Below are 15,200 nucleotides of genomic sequence, written 5' to 3' on the forward strand. Positions count from 1 at the left end.
CCATGCTGAGCAAGTGAGAGGGAAGGGAAGGCACTGGGAGATTTCTGTCTTACAGTGCTATATTCACATTGTCAATCCCCACCCAGAACAGTTGCTTGCTACTTGCACATAGATGCTAATGTGCACACCTTCGTGGGCAGACAGTTTTGGACAGACTCTAACTTCAGTGTTTGGATAGAATGTACAGCTTTAGCCTAATATTTGCTCCAAATAATCAAAATGGTTCCTGATCATCTTTTATACTATTTCAAATGTATTTTGGAAGACACAAATGCTTGCTAAAGGAGACCTGGCTCTCCTGTGCAGATTGTTATCTCCATAGACAGCAGAAAGTTCATGCGTTAATCTGAAAAGTACACAGCCCTTTTGGAGATGCTCAGGACCTTCCATTTCTGTAACTCAAATTGCTTTTCAGGAATTAGAAGGGTGGGGTTGCCAACATTTTCAATAAACTTTTCATTTGGCCACCAAGTTGTCAGAACTGTACCCACCATTCTCCACTGGCCATCATTAACTATACTTGTATAGTTAATGTATGCCCCTATAGCTTTGAGGTCTCGCCACCTCTGCAGGGGATAGAATTATACATGCCTGGTATTTCAAATAATCCTGAATTTTGAATCTCAAAAGATTTAATTTTAAACTGAAGTGTACCGAGCTTTCTCTGCCTCACAAGTTTAAATAATATTCCTGTAGTTCTCAAAGGACAGCTCTTCATGATCACAACATGAGAAGCTGCATTTGCTGCCCTTGCTGCTGTTGAGTGGGGCTTCTGAGAGGGTAACAAGTTTGCTGACATGATTTCCACATTCTATTCCTTTAAGGGAACATGATCAGACCTTTGGTAAAGGGTTTAAACCTTTACTGACTGTGAGGCTTTATCTCATCACTCATATTTCTACGCAGGCAGTCACTTCTCACTGCCTGTGAATGTGATGATTGCATAAGATTGTAACCCAGAGCCACTCGGGCCCATGGTCCTTGGCAGAGAGGAGGCTTCCTCCCAGGAAAGGTTCACAGGCAATCAACATTATGCCAACTTCTAAATAAGTGTTAATTAGCGGCTGCTCTCTCGAGCTACCAAAGCAACTCAGCCTGTAAGTCACCTACGTTCTGGTTCTCACAGGCACCATTTCTGACCTCCAAGATCACCTCCCACTCAGTACACATTGCAACACCATTTACCAGCATGCTGGGCAGCCCTCCTCCTTCAGGGTCTCCTGAAAAACTTAGTTCCCTTCAGCCCCTTCTAGTGTCTGACTTTAAGTCACTACTCTCCAGTTTCCCTTGTTCTTACATTTCAGGACTGTGAATTTAGAACTCCATCACTGTCTTCTTTTTAATGTAAGGTGCTGTCACAAATCCTTTTGATGCTATAATTATAACATGATTCAGTCCATCAAATGCCCACAAATTATTCACTATTTTTCTGTGTCTGTTTGATATACAGGAGGTCCAGCTTGGTCATCACAACCAAACTCTACTGGGGTGGAAAGTAAGTTAAATACCTTTCATCTTTTGTTTTCTATGAGATAGGAAATGACTAGCAATTCCTGCTTTTTTCCCTTTGGTTTTTTTATTTGTTTGTTTGTTTGTTTTATTGTTTGTTTGTTTGTTTGTTTGTTAACAACCAATTCACAGTTAACTCATTAAAACTCATTGGCATATGGGGTTTTTTCCTCTAATGCTAAAGAAATAGGACTACATTTTAGCAGAGTAGTCCCAAAGGAATTTAGTACATGGCAGGTGGCCTCTTGTTACTAAATGATTCGTGTAAATTTGTCAGTGTCTAACTTAGAACCATTTCCAAAAGAGAGTTCAAAATTCAGGAAAAGAAAATAAAGCATCACAAAAGAAAATCTCCTCGAATCTGCCAAAACTCAAAGATTTCCACAGAACACAAAGATAAAAATACCTTGTCTGCCTCGGTGTTCAAGTCTCTGATCATTTTTGCAGAGGGTTCTGAGAGAGCTGATCAAAAAGACCATCTCATTGGGGAATAACAGAAGCTATGCCAGTGTCACTCAGCAGCAGGACAATAAAAGAGCAGCCTCTGTGTGTCGCTTGATGCAGAACAAATCCACAGGCAGAGCTGCCTTCTATGAACCAGGCTGTCATTCTTGAACTGGTTGTTTACATTATTCAACAAGAATCAGGGAATTGGCTGTTTTTACAGTACATGTAAGAAAACAACAAGTTAGTCCTTATACTAGAGCAATTGTTGGCCCAGTGCTTCTTGGAGAAATCTCAGAGATATTGGGATCTTAACAATAATAATGAGACATGCAAGCAGCCGGCGAGTGTCATTGCGGCCGCCCGTCTCCTTGGGGCTTCCTGAGTGTGGGCCCACTGGCATCCTCGGGCGCTCCTGGTCCCAGGGGGACCTGGAGAATTCTTTATCCGGGAATATGCCAAGAAGCCAGTCGGCAAGGGCGGCAAAGGCGGCGTGGCTGCTGAGGCCCTGAAGGACCCCGAGGTGTGCACAGACCCCACTCAGCTCACCACGCACGCCATGGGGGTCAACATCTACAAGGAAGGCCAGGATGTGGCCCTGAAGCCCAACTCCAAGTACCCCGTATGGCTTTTCAGGTGAACTTGGGTCCCCCAAAAAAGCTAGAGGAGCTAGAACCGGAGTCCCGGGAGTACTAGCTGGCGACTGCTTCAAAAACAGAATATCTGGCGTCACAACCGGCTGAGCAAGAACAAGAAGCTGTGGTGTGAGGATGTGCACCTCACAGGAGACTGCCTGGGCCTGTGGCCAGCCAGACGGGAGACAACTGAGTCCTGTAAAGTGTCCTCTGACCTTCACGTGCTCACCGAGGCGTGCAGGCCACGCGTGCACTAAATAAGCAGATATGAAAGTGAAGGAGTAAATAAATGGATACGGCCATAAAAAAAAAACCAAACACAATAATAATGAATCAGAAACATGCAAAACCTCATTTACCACCCTATAATAAATAGAGAGTATATGCAGAGGGCTTGTGAGAGTTTGTTTGCTATTTCTTTTGTTGTTGTTGTTGTTACCATCAGTTTGTCTTTTAAAATAGGAGGCCCAGGCTAGTTCTTCAGGAAGAGTCCAATCACAATGCATATGTATGCACATGCCCATACTGCTACAATCCTTGAGCTTCCTAATGATATGAAGACATAAGATGAAATTTAGATCTTTAATCCTATTGTCCTCTTTTTAGATAATACTGAACCTATAAGTAATGCAGGTATCTGGTTTCTGTAATTTGACTCATGGTGTCCTTGATCCCTATGTTTGCAATGGTACCTGATACCTTGCCTTGAGGGTACAAAGAATTAAGAAGAAATGAGACCAGCTACAGGAGCCACTATGCAACAGAGCTACATATGATACTGACTGGGATACTTGAAAAAGACTCAGAACAGATACATTAAAAGGGGAAGTGGTGGATTACTTGCTTTTAGGAGAAGCTGTCTGAAGGACTCATGTTGAAGGAAAGCTTCATCCATACTTCACAACTCACCCACCACATCCTTTCTACTTGTCCAGACTTCAGGGTTTTTCTGGAATGACAGAAGCTCTGTCATCAAGGGCTTGTCCTTTCCCCTTGGATGCTAGTTTAAAAAAAGTTTGTTGCATCTTTTTTTTTTAAATCATTGTTAAATTATTTTCAACATCAAAAGTTGCCTTCAAATTTGCCTCATGCAAAAACTTACTATCAGTGGTTTGGCCACCATAGAGTAAACCTCTTATGCCTAGAATCTTTTTCTTCTCTAGATTGTTTTCCTTCTCTAGACAAGGTTCAAAGATTCATCTGTGTATTGGGTTCTCTAATGAAAGTCTATACAATGGCTGGTTGGTAGCTTAGCCTAGAGCTGAATAATATCAATGTACTGGCCACATCTGTCAGGTATCTACACATGGAGTACTGTCTACCAGCTTTCTCTCTTTTGTGGCCAGTGATGCAGAAGTTGCTGAAAATATGGTAAAAACTTCACAGTGTAAACTAAAAAAGAATGATTATTATTCTGCATTTCAAAATGATTTTTAGAAAATAACAGTATTCCAGAGTCAAAGTCACCTACCTCTGTTTTGTTGCAGAGCTGAAACAGAAAGAGGATTGTCTAGAAAGCACATCATTGAAGGTGAGAGCTAATCTTTCCATTTTATTTTAGTTTGTGGGCTCCTGTTTCAAGTAAGGTATCAGCAAATAGGTTCAAAACACATAGGTCCTCTGCAATACTTATGGATTAATAGCTTGGTGTTCTTATGGGAATCCTTACAGTGGGAGCCAGGGCTGTACCTGACTCTTTTGCCCAAGGTGGAACCTTTTTCCTCCTACTGTGTTGCTTTGTCCAGCTTTGATATGATGGTATGTGCCTGGTCTCTTTGTAGCTTGGTATGCAGTGTTTGGTTAATGTCCCTTACAGAGATGCTATTTTCTGAGGTGAAGTGAGGGTGGGGAAAAGAGACTGGAGGAAGAGAGGGGAGAAACTGCTGAAAGGATGTAATATTTGAAAGAATAAAAATATGGGAAGGAAAAGGTCATTTATGAAAAGAGCAACCATTAATCAACTTTCTTCCTGGGGGGGAGCTTAGGGAGCATAAAGATGCATGAAGAATCAGGACCCAACAAGGACAAGAAGGATTGGGCATGTAGCTCAGAGTTAAGGTGCTTGCCTAGCAGGCTCAAGGCTTGAATTCAATCCTAGTAACTAACACACATACATACATACATACATACATACATACATACATACATACACACACCAAGATTTTTATATCTTTACATTTATGATAATTATTAAGGCAGAGAATTTCTCCATCTTTGGAAATAATTTCATTCATGAAATTGTAACATTATCAAAACTTAAGAAATTTTTTAAAAAGCCATTACCACCACTACCACCCCACAGCCCATTTCTTTCTCTCCTCCATTTTGACAGTCTGGTATGAGTCTTTCACTAAGTTGCTTATCTGGCTGGCTGCACACCCACTTAGATGGGCACATCTCTCACCACTCATCAGTTTTTGACCTATAACTGGTCAGCATGCAAAGGCTAAGGGACAGTGGTGTGCTCAACTTTAAATGGGCCATCTATACCATAGCCACTCCTCCCAAGGCTCAGGGATCACTGAGGAGGAGAGGGTGGAAAGATTTGAAGAGCCAGAAGTAGTAAACATCTGCAGTAAAACATCTGCTGGACATTTTCTGAGGTTGTTTTTCACTCCCACTACACTGTTCCAGTGTCACACTCTACATACATGAACTCCCAGTGGCTGTGACTATCTGCTCAAGACCTGTTCAAAATCAGCCAGCCAACTCCCCCAACATGGATGGGGGAAGGGCTTGTGAAACCCCACCCTAGCTGTGGAGCTTTTTGCAATAAATGATTGCAAGAGTCAGAAGAGTCCATTTTCAAGGATGCAGTCCCTGAAAGGCTACCCATGCTGCAGGAGTTGATTGTAGACCCAAGCATATTCAGATAACATTAAATGAATTTAATGGGTTTTAAAAGAGAACACATGAAGTTGGAAGGGGAAAGGGAAAGAATTGGGGGAAGGGATTGGGAGGGAGATTTGATTAAAACACATTATATACATATATGAAAATGTAAAATAATAGAATCAAGTTGTAGATATTAACCTAGACTTCTTTCTCAATGAAAATATATTTTACACACAATTTATTGCTATAAGAAACAATCATGTAAGTGATCATCTTTCTGTAAATAGGGTAGACTCTAGAAGCAGTTTTAAGTCAAAAAATAAGGTACATTTACTTTAAAAAAAGAATTAAAAAAAGTAAAAAAAAGAAGAAAGTAATCAACAATTACTTTCTTCTAAGAATACATGTCAAATGAAGTGGTTTTATTTACTCATTTATTAGTGAGTCCAAACTTCTTTTTATAATTTTATGCTTTATTCCCTGAGAAGTAGCTTTTGTGTTTTAATAGTATACACATCACAGGGTGTGTGTGTGTGTGTGTGTGTGTGTGTGTGTGTGTGTAGTTGTTGTTTGGTTTGGTAGTCTCAATTTCAGGAGCTCTTTGTAAACTGCTGTTTACTCTCTTTTGATTCTCTATGTACCCCAGGTGGTGTGGAGAGAAAGAGTTCATGCTGAAATGTCTAATTGGACTAGTAGTAGAAAAAGATAGTTCTGCTGGGCGGTGGTGGTGCACGCCTTTAACCCCAGCACTTGGGAGGCAGAGGCAGGCGGATTTCTGAGTTTGAGGCCAGCCTGGTCTACAGAGTGAGTTCCAGGACAGCCAGGGCTACACAGAGAAACCCTGTGTCGAAAAACCAAAAAACAAACAAACAAACAAACAAACAAAAACAAACAAAAAAAGGAAAAGGAAAAAAAGTTCTGATATTCAATTAATTAATTTTTATTTTTATTACATTGTATTTTGGTATTTTGTTGGGTACAGGGAGGTGTGAAATGCCAGGGCTCCAATGTAGAGTACATTATACAATCAAAGTACAATTTACGGGAGTTCTATCCTTCCATGATGGGTAGATAGTGGTCCCAGTAAGCAAACTTGGGCCATTCATCTTGGCAGCAGGAGCCTTTATCTGCTGACACCACACCAGCTCTCAATTACTTAAGTTTAATTTTAAAAGGAGACTTTTGAAAGCATCTCTCTCCCCCCTCCCTTATATATACACATACTTTTAACCATAATATTTATTATATCATTTCACTGTTTGTAAAGTATTTATCTGAGGTTTCTGTTTCTCAGTTTTTGGTATTTATTTCTGTGTACGTGAGCTTTGAGACCAACATTCAAATTCCTACTATTTATGACTTATGAGCTGAGTAACCTATAAGCTACTTAAACCTCTATCTCCACGTGTATAACATAGATTCCAAGTAGTCCTACTTTATAGAGTTACAACCTATGGAGGAAACTCAATAATTCATGTGAAACATAATGTCATCATGTAATGAACACCAAGTGTCATCTTGTCATAATATTGTGTTTATGAGCACAACTGCTTTATGAAGGACACTATCCTGAGCTCCTGACATATGAGGCTGCCATGATGAATGGCCACCCCCAACCCTAGGGAAAGCTTCTAACTTTCTCTTCCAAACACAAGTACTGCTAAAAATTAGTATGCAATTGGATGCTGAAGTCCAGCCTGCCCCACCTAGCTGCCACCATTCCTCTCTACCATCACCAGTACATGTGTCACCTACCACAGAGCTTGTCAATATCCAACAACCCAGGTGCCCAGGGAGTCCAAACAGGGCAGTGTAATACTCAAAAATTTTTTAATCTAATTGGTTAGTGAAAGAGATTCAGGAAATGGTTCACAAAATCCATGAGAAACTTTATTGAATCTCCATTGTCTTAAGATTCATGGTGCATGTGTGTGTGATTTCAGAATTCTTTTTCTGTAACTTTTCTTCAGGTCTCATTCAACTTAATAGGAATACCTTAAATTTCTACTTTCTTTAGTTAAGAAATTTTGATAGGATGGTAACCCGTTCTGCCGAAATCTAAGTTGACCCAGATTCAGACTTGAACACAAACATTCAGTTTTGAGATTGAGACAACTTGTTATGTTATTATTGGTGCTCTTTTGAAGTTTGTAGTTTCAGCCAAAGACAAGGGCTAATAAGTAGGAGTTACCCCCATAGGACATTTGTATGCAAACTGAAATTAGAGAATTAAATGAATTCTGCAGAGGAGGAGTGCCATGAGAGCCTCAAGCCAAAAATACAGTTTGATGAAGTTTACACATAATTATATTTGAATTTCATTGGTATATTCCCTCTGAGAAAGGTGGCCTTATTAAACATTGATGATTCATATGCACATTAAATTCAAGGAGCAAGGTTAGAAAATAAGCCAAAGCTGGCTGACCTTGGATACCTGAGTTGTTTTACAGAGTATAAATGAGTTTGGCTTATATGTAACATAGGTTTTTTTTTTTTAAGTTTATGAAAAGCCTTCTCTATGAGTCTAAATCTTCAGCATAGCCCCAGTTGCCATGATTTCTTTCTTATCTTTACAAGAAGAAAGAAAGCAATTTGCTAAGAGGTTTATTGTATCCCTTCTGAGGTCTAGATTTTTAGGGCTCTATAGTCCTCTATATTCATTGAGCTTTTCCACAACCATTTTACCAAGATATAAACTGTGCCTTAAGAATCTGATGGATTGAGTGCCTAACTTAAAGGAATTGGAATAGTTTGATAAGCCACTGTCTTAGTCAATGTTCTATTGCAGTGAAGAGATACCATGACTAAAGTCACTCTTATAAAATAAGCATTTAGGGGGCTGGGGAGATGACTCAGCAGTTAAGAGCTCTTTCAGAGGACCAGAGTTCAATTCTCAGCACCCACATAGCAGCTCACAACTGTCTGTAACTCCAGTTCCAGAGGATGCAGCACTCTCCCACAGACACATATGCAGGCAAAATACCAGTGCACATAAAATAAGCCTTTAATTGGGGCTTGCTTACAGTTTGAGAGGTTTAATCCATTTATTACAGCAGAAAGCATGGCAACATGCAGGCAGACATGGTGCTAGAGAAATAGCTGAGAGTTCTACATAAAGATCTGCAGGCAGAAGAAAGAGAGAGACATTGACTCTGGCATGGGATTGTGAAACCTCAAAGCCTACCCCCAGTGACATACTTCCTCTAACAAGGCCACACCTCCTAATCCTTTCAAAGAGTGTCACTCTCTGGTGACCATTAAGATTGATGAACCTATGGGAGACATTCTTATTCAAACCACCACAGTCACATTGTCAAAATAAGCACATTTCTCTTAAGATTTTACAGTCATAAGTAACTGCTGTCATCCCAGAAGATGAAAATAGGTGGCAAAATCTCAGATTGAAACGTTTTAGTTAGAGCCAAATATTAAAACTCAAACTTCTCCTTTAAAAGAATAAACATCAGTGATTTCTCAGTGAAAAAATACATTTTCTGAGCACAGTGAACCATCACATTGTTCCTGTCCCACATATCATGCTCATGAACAGTTATGTCTACTCATGACAACCGTGTTTTCCAATGGAATTTAAAGCTACATGGGAACTGAACAGACTAGGTGCCTTTAATAAAAGAAGTGGGTGACTGAGAGAACTACTACAGAAAAGAAACTGGAAGCTATGTTGGGAAACCATGTCCATTACGTAAAGCAATATTTTTCCAAGCTACATAGGAAAGCGAGAACACGATAGATAAATTTAATAAAACAGCACATTTAGATAGAGCTCTTGCAGACTCAATACACTAATTATCGGTTGATATATGCTTAAAGCTACAACCCTGAGTAACTGCTACACATGTAACCATGCCCATCTGTTCCAAGTCTGCAGCAAACTCATTATTTTAGAAAGCTGTGTGAAAATATTAGTTCTAAGTTGAGCATGGTATACCTTCAGTCCTAGCACTGGGGAGGCAGAGGATGGCATGTCTCTGAGTTCAAAGCGAATCTAGTGTACAAAGCAAGTTCTAAAGCAGATAGAGCTACACAGAGAAACCCTGTGTCAAAACCAATAAAACAGCTAGAGAGAATGGCTCAATGGTTAAAAGCACTGGCTGCTCTTCCTGAGTTCAATTCCCAGCACCCAGATAGCAGCTCTATAATTGTAGACTCATGCAATCTGATATCCTTTTCTAATATGCAGATATAAATGCAGACAAAATATCCAGATACATAAACAAATACATCTTTTTTAAGCAAGAAAAAAATCTCAACAGTATCAGAATCTTAAAGAAAAATAGATGTATTTTCTTGTAGTCATTTGAAAATACATAATTTGTTATCCTGCAGACTTTTGAAAAATCTCCAGTTAAGTTCTAGATGACACCTCCAGGGTGGGGTTGCGTCATCTGCTTCCTCGGGACTCAGTTCTTAAGATCCTTAGTGTCTTCTGCACTCAGAGCACCTGTGGCTTTAGCTTGTTATTAGCTACTATCTGGAGCCAGGTTTAAAGCATTTCTACATATCTATCTACATTTAAACAATATCTGGTTCAAGCCAGTGCTCAGTAAAATATTAGCTAAATGAAGGTTTAGTTTAACAAATCTCTAAGTAGTTTTAAGGAGACATTTGTTGAGCACCTCTTTGTAATGCTATGATTTAACTTTTTCTCCAAAGCATCAAAATAGGAAAAGGTGGTGTTTCTGACTTGGTTTCCAGTCACATGCATGTTTTAAAAAAAAAAAACCTGAAGAACATGTAAGCTAGGAATGGTGTACTCCATAACCCCAGCATTTATGAGACTAAGTCATGGTATTCAAAAGTGCTAAAGAAATCTGGACTATTTAAGCAGGCAGGGGAAAAGTGCACTGGAGGGGGGGGAGGGTGCAGAATTCCAGAAGAATGAAGAAGGAAAGAGAGAAGAGAGAAAAAAGAAGAAAAGAAAGGAAGAAAGGAAAGAAGGGAGAGATGATCTAACATGGTTTACTCTTTGGACAGATTTCCATTTGTGTAATAAGTGCCACTCAGACCCAGTTCATAACACTTTCTGAAAAATTTTCCCCCCTAAAATATCCACCCTAATTATAATCACCTGGCTTAGGCCATAAATCAAGGAGTCATTGTTGATTTGTATGACCATCATACCCTGTATCCATAGCCATGTCTAGTCCAGTTACTTTCATGTACAAGACCTGTCCTGAATGTGAACACATCCAGCCAGCTTAATCTGAGCTTGATGTGTTGCAGTCATCTCTTTGCTGGCTTCACACCTCCCTTTCAGTCTTGTCTCTATGGGATCTACTCAGCAAGCAAAGCCACCAGGAAATATGAAAGTCTGAACAGATTGGACCTGCTTCATCTTCTTAACTCTCCAACAATCCTCCATCCTTTGCCAATATGTCATATAGAATAAAATTCCAAACACATAGCATGATCAACAAAATTTCAGAAGACTTTTAGAGTGACCAGTATTGAAGATATAATCACACACACACATACACACACACATCAACGAGAGTGGGGTCATTAACTTGACCCAGCACACAGTTCCTCATACTCTCAAATGAACACATTTATATCTCTGCCAAGATATCAAGATACAGAGCTTCCAGATAAATAATAGAGTCAAAGAAGGACCAAATATTCACCAAATACAGTGAGATAGACCTATCTCGTCATTGTTACATATGAACATTCTGACTTTGCAGAGAGCACAGGCCTATAGATATAGATGCCCTCAATATACATGTTTGGTCCTTGGGGTTGAAGACTGTATCTGTATATCATTATGGTCCTAGGATCTGTCACACTTTGGGGACAAACTGAGATTTGTCACATGAAATGATAAATGAGCTGCAGTGGTGCCAGGTTACTCTAGCTTCTCCTCTTGCCTACACTAATGAGACCTAGTGGGTGAGGGACATTCTCAGAAAGGAGGACATTTGTTTCCAGGGATGGGTATGAACATAGGCATGGGCCAAGGAATGCCTCTGTTTCTCATCAACCAAGGGAGTTTGGGCCATTTTGTCTTTACCGCTCTCCTCTGACATGACCACAACAATGCAATTATCACATCATAGTTTTGTCCAACACCTTAGACAACATTCTCTGCCATGGCAGTTCTGAAGATGGTAAACTTGTTATCCCAGGTGCAGGTTGCAGAATTAAGTCACAAAACATATTGTGTTTAATCACCAAGAATGCTTCCAAACCTTATTATATGTCTGGTTGTCTATGTCCTATGTCCTGCCTACATACAATTTCCCCCCAAAGTGGTTCATATCATATAGTACCTTTTAAGGTGAACTTCCTTTCAAGTTACTTCTTGAGTAAGCTGGTGCTACCACAACCATGAGCATCATTCAGTTTAGGAAGAGTTATTTGACCACCTAACACGTGTCTGCCCTGATCTCCTTATCAACGCTTTTAACAAGAACCTCTACAGACCATCCTTTCTTAAATAGAAAATATTTCCTGGGCTCTATTCTAGTATTCCATTTTTCTGTCAGAAGAGTAATTGTGACTATCCAATAAACTAGTTTGAAAATCAAATTTAAATGAGCCAAATTTAAATTTATAAGAGCCTCATTTACCAGGCAATTAATTTTATGCTTATAATAAAAGAAGAAAACCTCCAGTCTTCCCGGGGATTAAAGAGATTGATAAGGACCTGCTGTGCCTCCTGGGAATGAGATAAAACAGTTCCCTGCAGCTGCCCTCCTTTTGGTTGCATAATAATATATACAGTCTATTTGGAGGAAGTATTAATATTAGTGAAATAATTCAATTTTCCTGACCAACGTTTAGGACTGAAACATAGCCATTGCTTTCAGATTTCCTGAGTTTCACTCTTTCTATTATACTAGATATTACATCCTTATGGCTTCTGGCATTTTGTTTCTTTCCAAAATAAAAGAAAAACAAAGCCAGGCCCATTGGTACAGGCATGTAATCCCAGCAACCCTCAGGGCTAACACAGGAGGACTTCAAATCCAAGGCCAACCTGGGAACCTTGTCTCATAATAAAAAATAAAAAGATGCCTGGGTGTAGCCTGGTCGCAGACACTCTTTGTCTAGCATCCACAGCACCCTAGGTTCAAGACCCAGTGTAATGGAAGGAAAAAGGAGGATCTTTAAAAGGATAGAGCTTAGCCATACATCCTTTAGGCTTTCTAAACTTTGATAGACTGGGTGCTGAATGTAGCCTTTATTTGCTCTCCTATTTATACTACTGTTAAAGCAAACATCTATCAGATGGAGTTAATGCAGCCCATTTTTCCCTAATTTATACAGAGAAAAACAAAGAACCTTGAAGAGAAACTGCTTCTTTATTTTAAACTTGGTTTTCAGCTATTGCCACAGTATCACCATGGAAGGTCACTACTGGGCTGTCCAAGTTCCCACTGAGGGTACTAGTCATCTTGAGAGAGGCCTGAGGTTTCCTTTTTCGAAGCATAGTCGGTCTTTGATATGATTTAATGGTTCCTGGGATCAACTAACACATGCATTCAATGTATTTGTCTTATTCTTTTTTTTTTAACTTACTCACTTTACATCTTTACTTACTGCCTTCCTCTGGGTCATCTTTCCCACCATCCTCCCTCCCTTTCCCCTCTGAGCGGGTGGAAGCCCCTGGGTATCTCCCCACCCTGACACTTCAAGTCTCTTTGAGGCTAGGTGCATCCTCTCCCACTGAGTCCAGACAAAGCAGCCCACCTAGAAGAACATATCCCACATACAGGCAACAGCTTTTGGGATAGCCTCTGATCTAGTTGTTTGGGGCCCACATGAAGGTCAAGTTACACATCTGCTAGATATGTGCAGAGAGGCCTAGATCGGGCCTGGGTATGCTCTTTGGTTGTTGGTTGAGACTCTGAGAGCCCTAAGAATCCAGGTTGGTTGACTCTGTTGGTCTTACTGTGAAGTTCCTATCCCCTCCAGGGTCTGCAGTCCTTCCTCCTAGTCTTCCAGAAGAGTCCCCTTTTATAAAAATTTGTTCATATTTGGGGGAATACCTTGTGCATTTATGCATGAGATAACATTCAAATTAAGAAAAGCAACCTTATCTTTATCATTTCTTCTACTAGAAACATTTAAATTCTAATGTTCTTGGAATATACAGTACACTGTTGTTGATCGTTACTCTACTGTGCAGCAGTAGTTCCTCTACATAGTTAACTTAACATCGTTAACCAACATTTCCCCGTCTCGAATTCCTGAATATTTCCCATATCTAGCATCTGAAAATCATTATTCTACTCTTTTTTTTAGGCTTATTTTTATTTTGTGTGCATGAATGTTTTGCCTGCATGTATGTGTGTGTACCAGGTGCCTGTAGTGTTCAAGGAGACCAGAATCATCAGATTCTTCTGGAAGTACAGTTACAGACAGCCATGCCCTGCTGTGTGGGTGCTTAGAGAGGATCCTCTGTTCCTACAACTGTACTTAATATTAAATATACAAAAAATTGTTTAGTACAAGTTATTTTGAAAACATAGCAATATAATTTTGATCATAAACATTAAAGAGAAAGAAAACCTCAACACATGCACTACATTCTTTCCTGTATTTTAATTTCTAATGTCTCATTTTAGGTTTTTATATCGCCTATTTCTTAAAATAGCAGTGTAGTCATTTTTCAATTTTTTGGGTTTTTAATCCAAAGATGCTTTGAATGCCATAATTAAAGTATTAAAAAACACTACATCTTTCTGAAACTTTCCGTTAACTTCCAGTGTTTCTTTTACTCAACAATATCTTGTTCTCTCATGCTAAAGTATTCCCCTTAGGATTTATTCTAGAGTGAATCTAAGTGGCAATAAATTCCCTCAGCCTCTATTTGGAAATACCCTTCTGTCTCCTCTTCTGAAAGCTTGCTTTGCTGACTATACCAGTCGTCATCACCATCACCATCACCATCATCATCATCATTTATTCACTTTACAACCTAATGCCAGCCCTTCCTCTCCTCCCAGTACCTCCTCAAGCACATCCTCCTTTCATTCCATCTTCCTCTTAAGCCCCCATCACACCCTCCACTAGCACCCCTTCCCACACATCAAGTCACTGGGTACTTGGTGCATCCTCTCCCACTAAGGCCAAGAAAGGAGGTCCATTTAGGGATGGGGAATCTACAGGAAGCCAACAGGCTCAGAGCAGCCCCTGCTCCAGAACACACCAATGGTCAACCACAGGTTTCACTTGTTTTCACCATTCCATTCCTCCTAACATAAAAGTTGTCTCCTGAAAGTCAGCTGTCTGATCAATTGGAACACGTATTCAGTCGGCTTCCTTCCCTCCTTCCTTCCTTCCTTTATCCCCTCTCTTCTTCCCTTACTTAATTTCACAATTCTCTGTGTTTTAACTTTTGAGACCTGATCATGACATGTCAACTTGCAGTAGATTTGTTAAATCTCATCTAACTGGTAACTTTTGACTTTCCTGTATCTAGATATTTTGTTCCCTCTCTAAAATTGGAAAGTTTTATGTTTTTGTTTTTAGGAAATATATTAATATAGTCATCCATTTTAATATATATACAAAATTATGTGTGAATCATGTTTATTCCTATAAAATTAGTTTTTATTATGCTTTTTATTAAATGTGTTCTTCGACAATTTTATACATACTACATTCTGGTAACTCTCTCTTCCTCTACTCCCATCTTTTACTCTGTCAATCTCCTCTCTTAGATGCAAGTCTCTTTCTCAAATTCTGGTTGTTTTGGTTGGTTTGGTTTGGTTTGGTTTGGTTTGGTTTGGTTTGGTTTGGTTTGGTTTG

General features: G+C 39.6%; 1 protein-coding gene and 1 pseudogene across 3 annotated transcripts in view; both read left to right on the top strand.

Moving 5' to 3' along the window:
• The window catches only part of LOC114617876 (voltage-gated potassium channel subunit beta-1), a 390,507-nt gene that overhangs the window by 312,437 nt on the left and 62,870 nt on the right, over positions 1-15,200 (top strand). For all 3 annotated transcript variants that reach the window (XM_028763547.1, XM_028763548.1, XM_028763549.1), the window contains exons 6-7: positions 1,451-1,495; positions 4,076-4,119. In XM_028763547.1, the coding sequence (XP_028619380.1) occupies positions 1,451-1,495; positions 4,076-4,119 (89 nt within the window). The remainder of the gene's footprint in view (positions 1-1,450; positions 1,496-4,075; positions 4,120-15,200) is intronic.
• Positions 1,740-2,845, top strand: LOC114617985 (annotated as a pseudogene).

The sequence above is a fragment of the Grammomys surdaster genome, unplaced genomic scaffold (genome assembly GCF_004785775.1).
Source record: "Grammomys surdaster isolate TR1022 unplaced genomic scaffold, NIH_TR_1.0 139, whole genome shotgun sequence".
NCBI lineage: Eukaryota > Metazoa > Chordata > Mammalia > Rodentia > Muridae > Grammomys > Grammomys surdaster.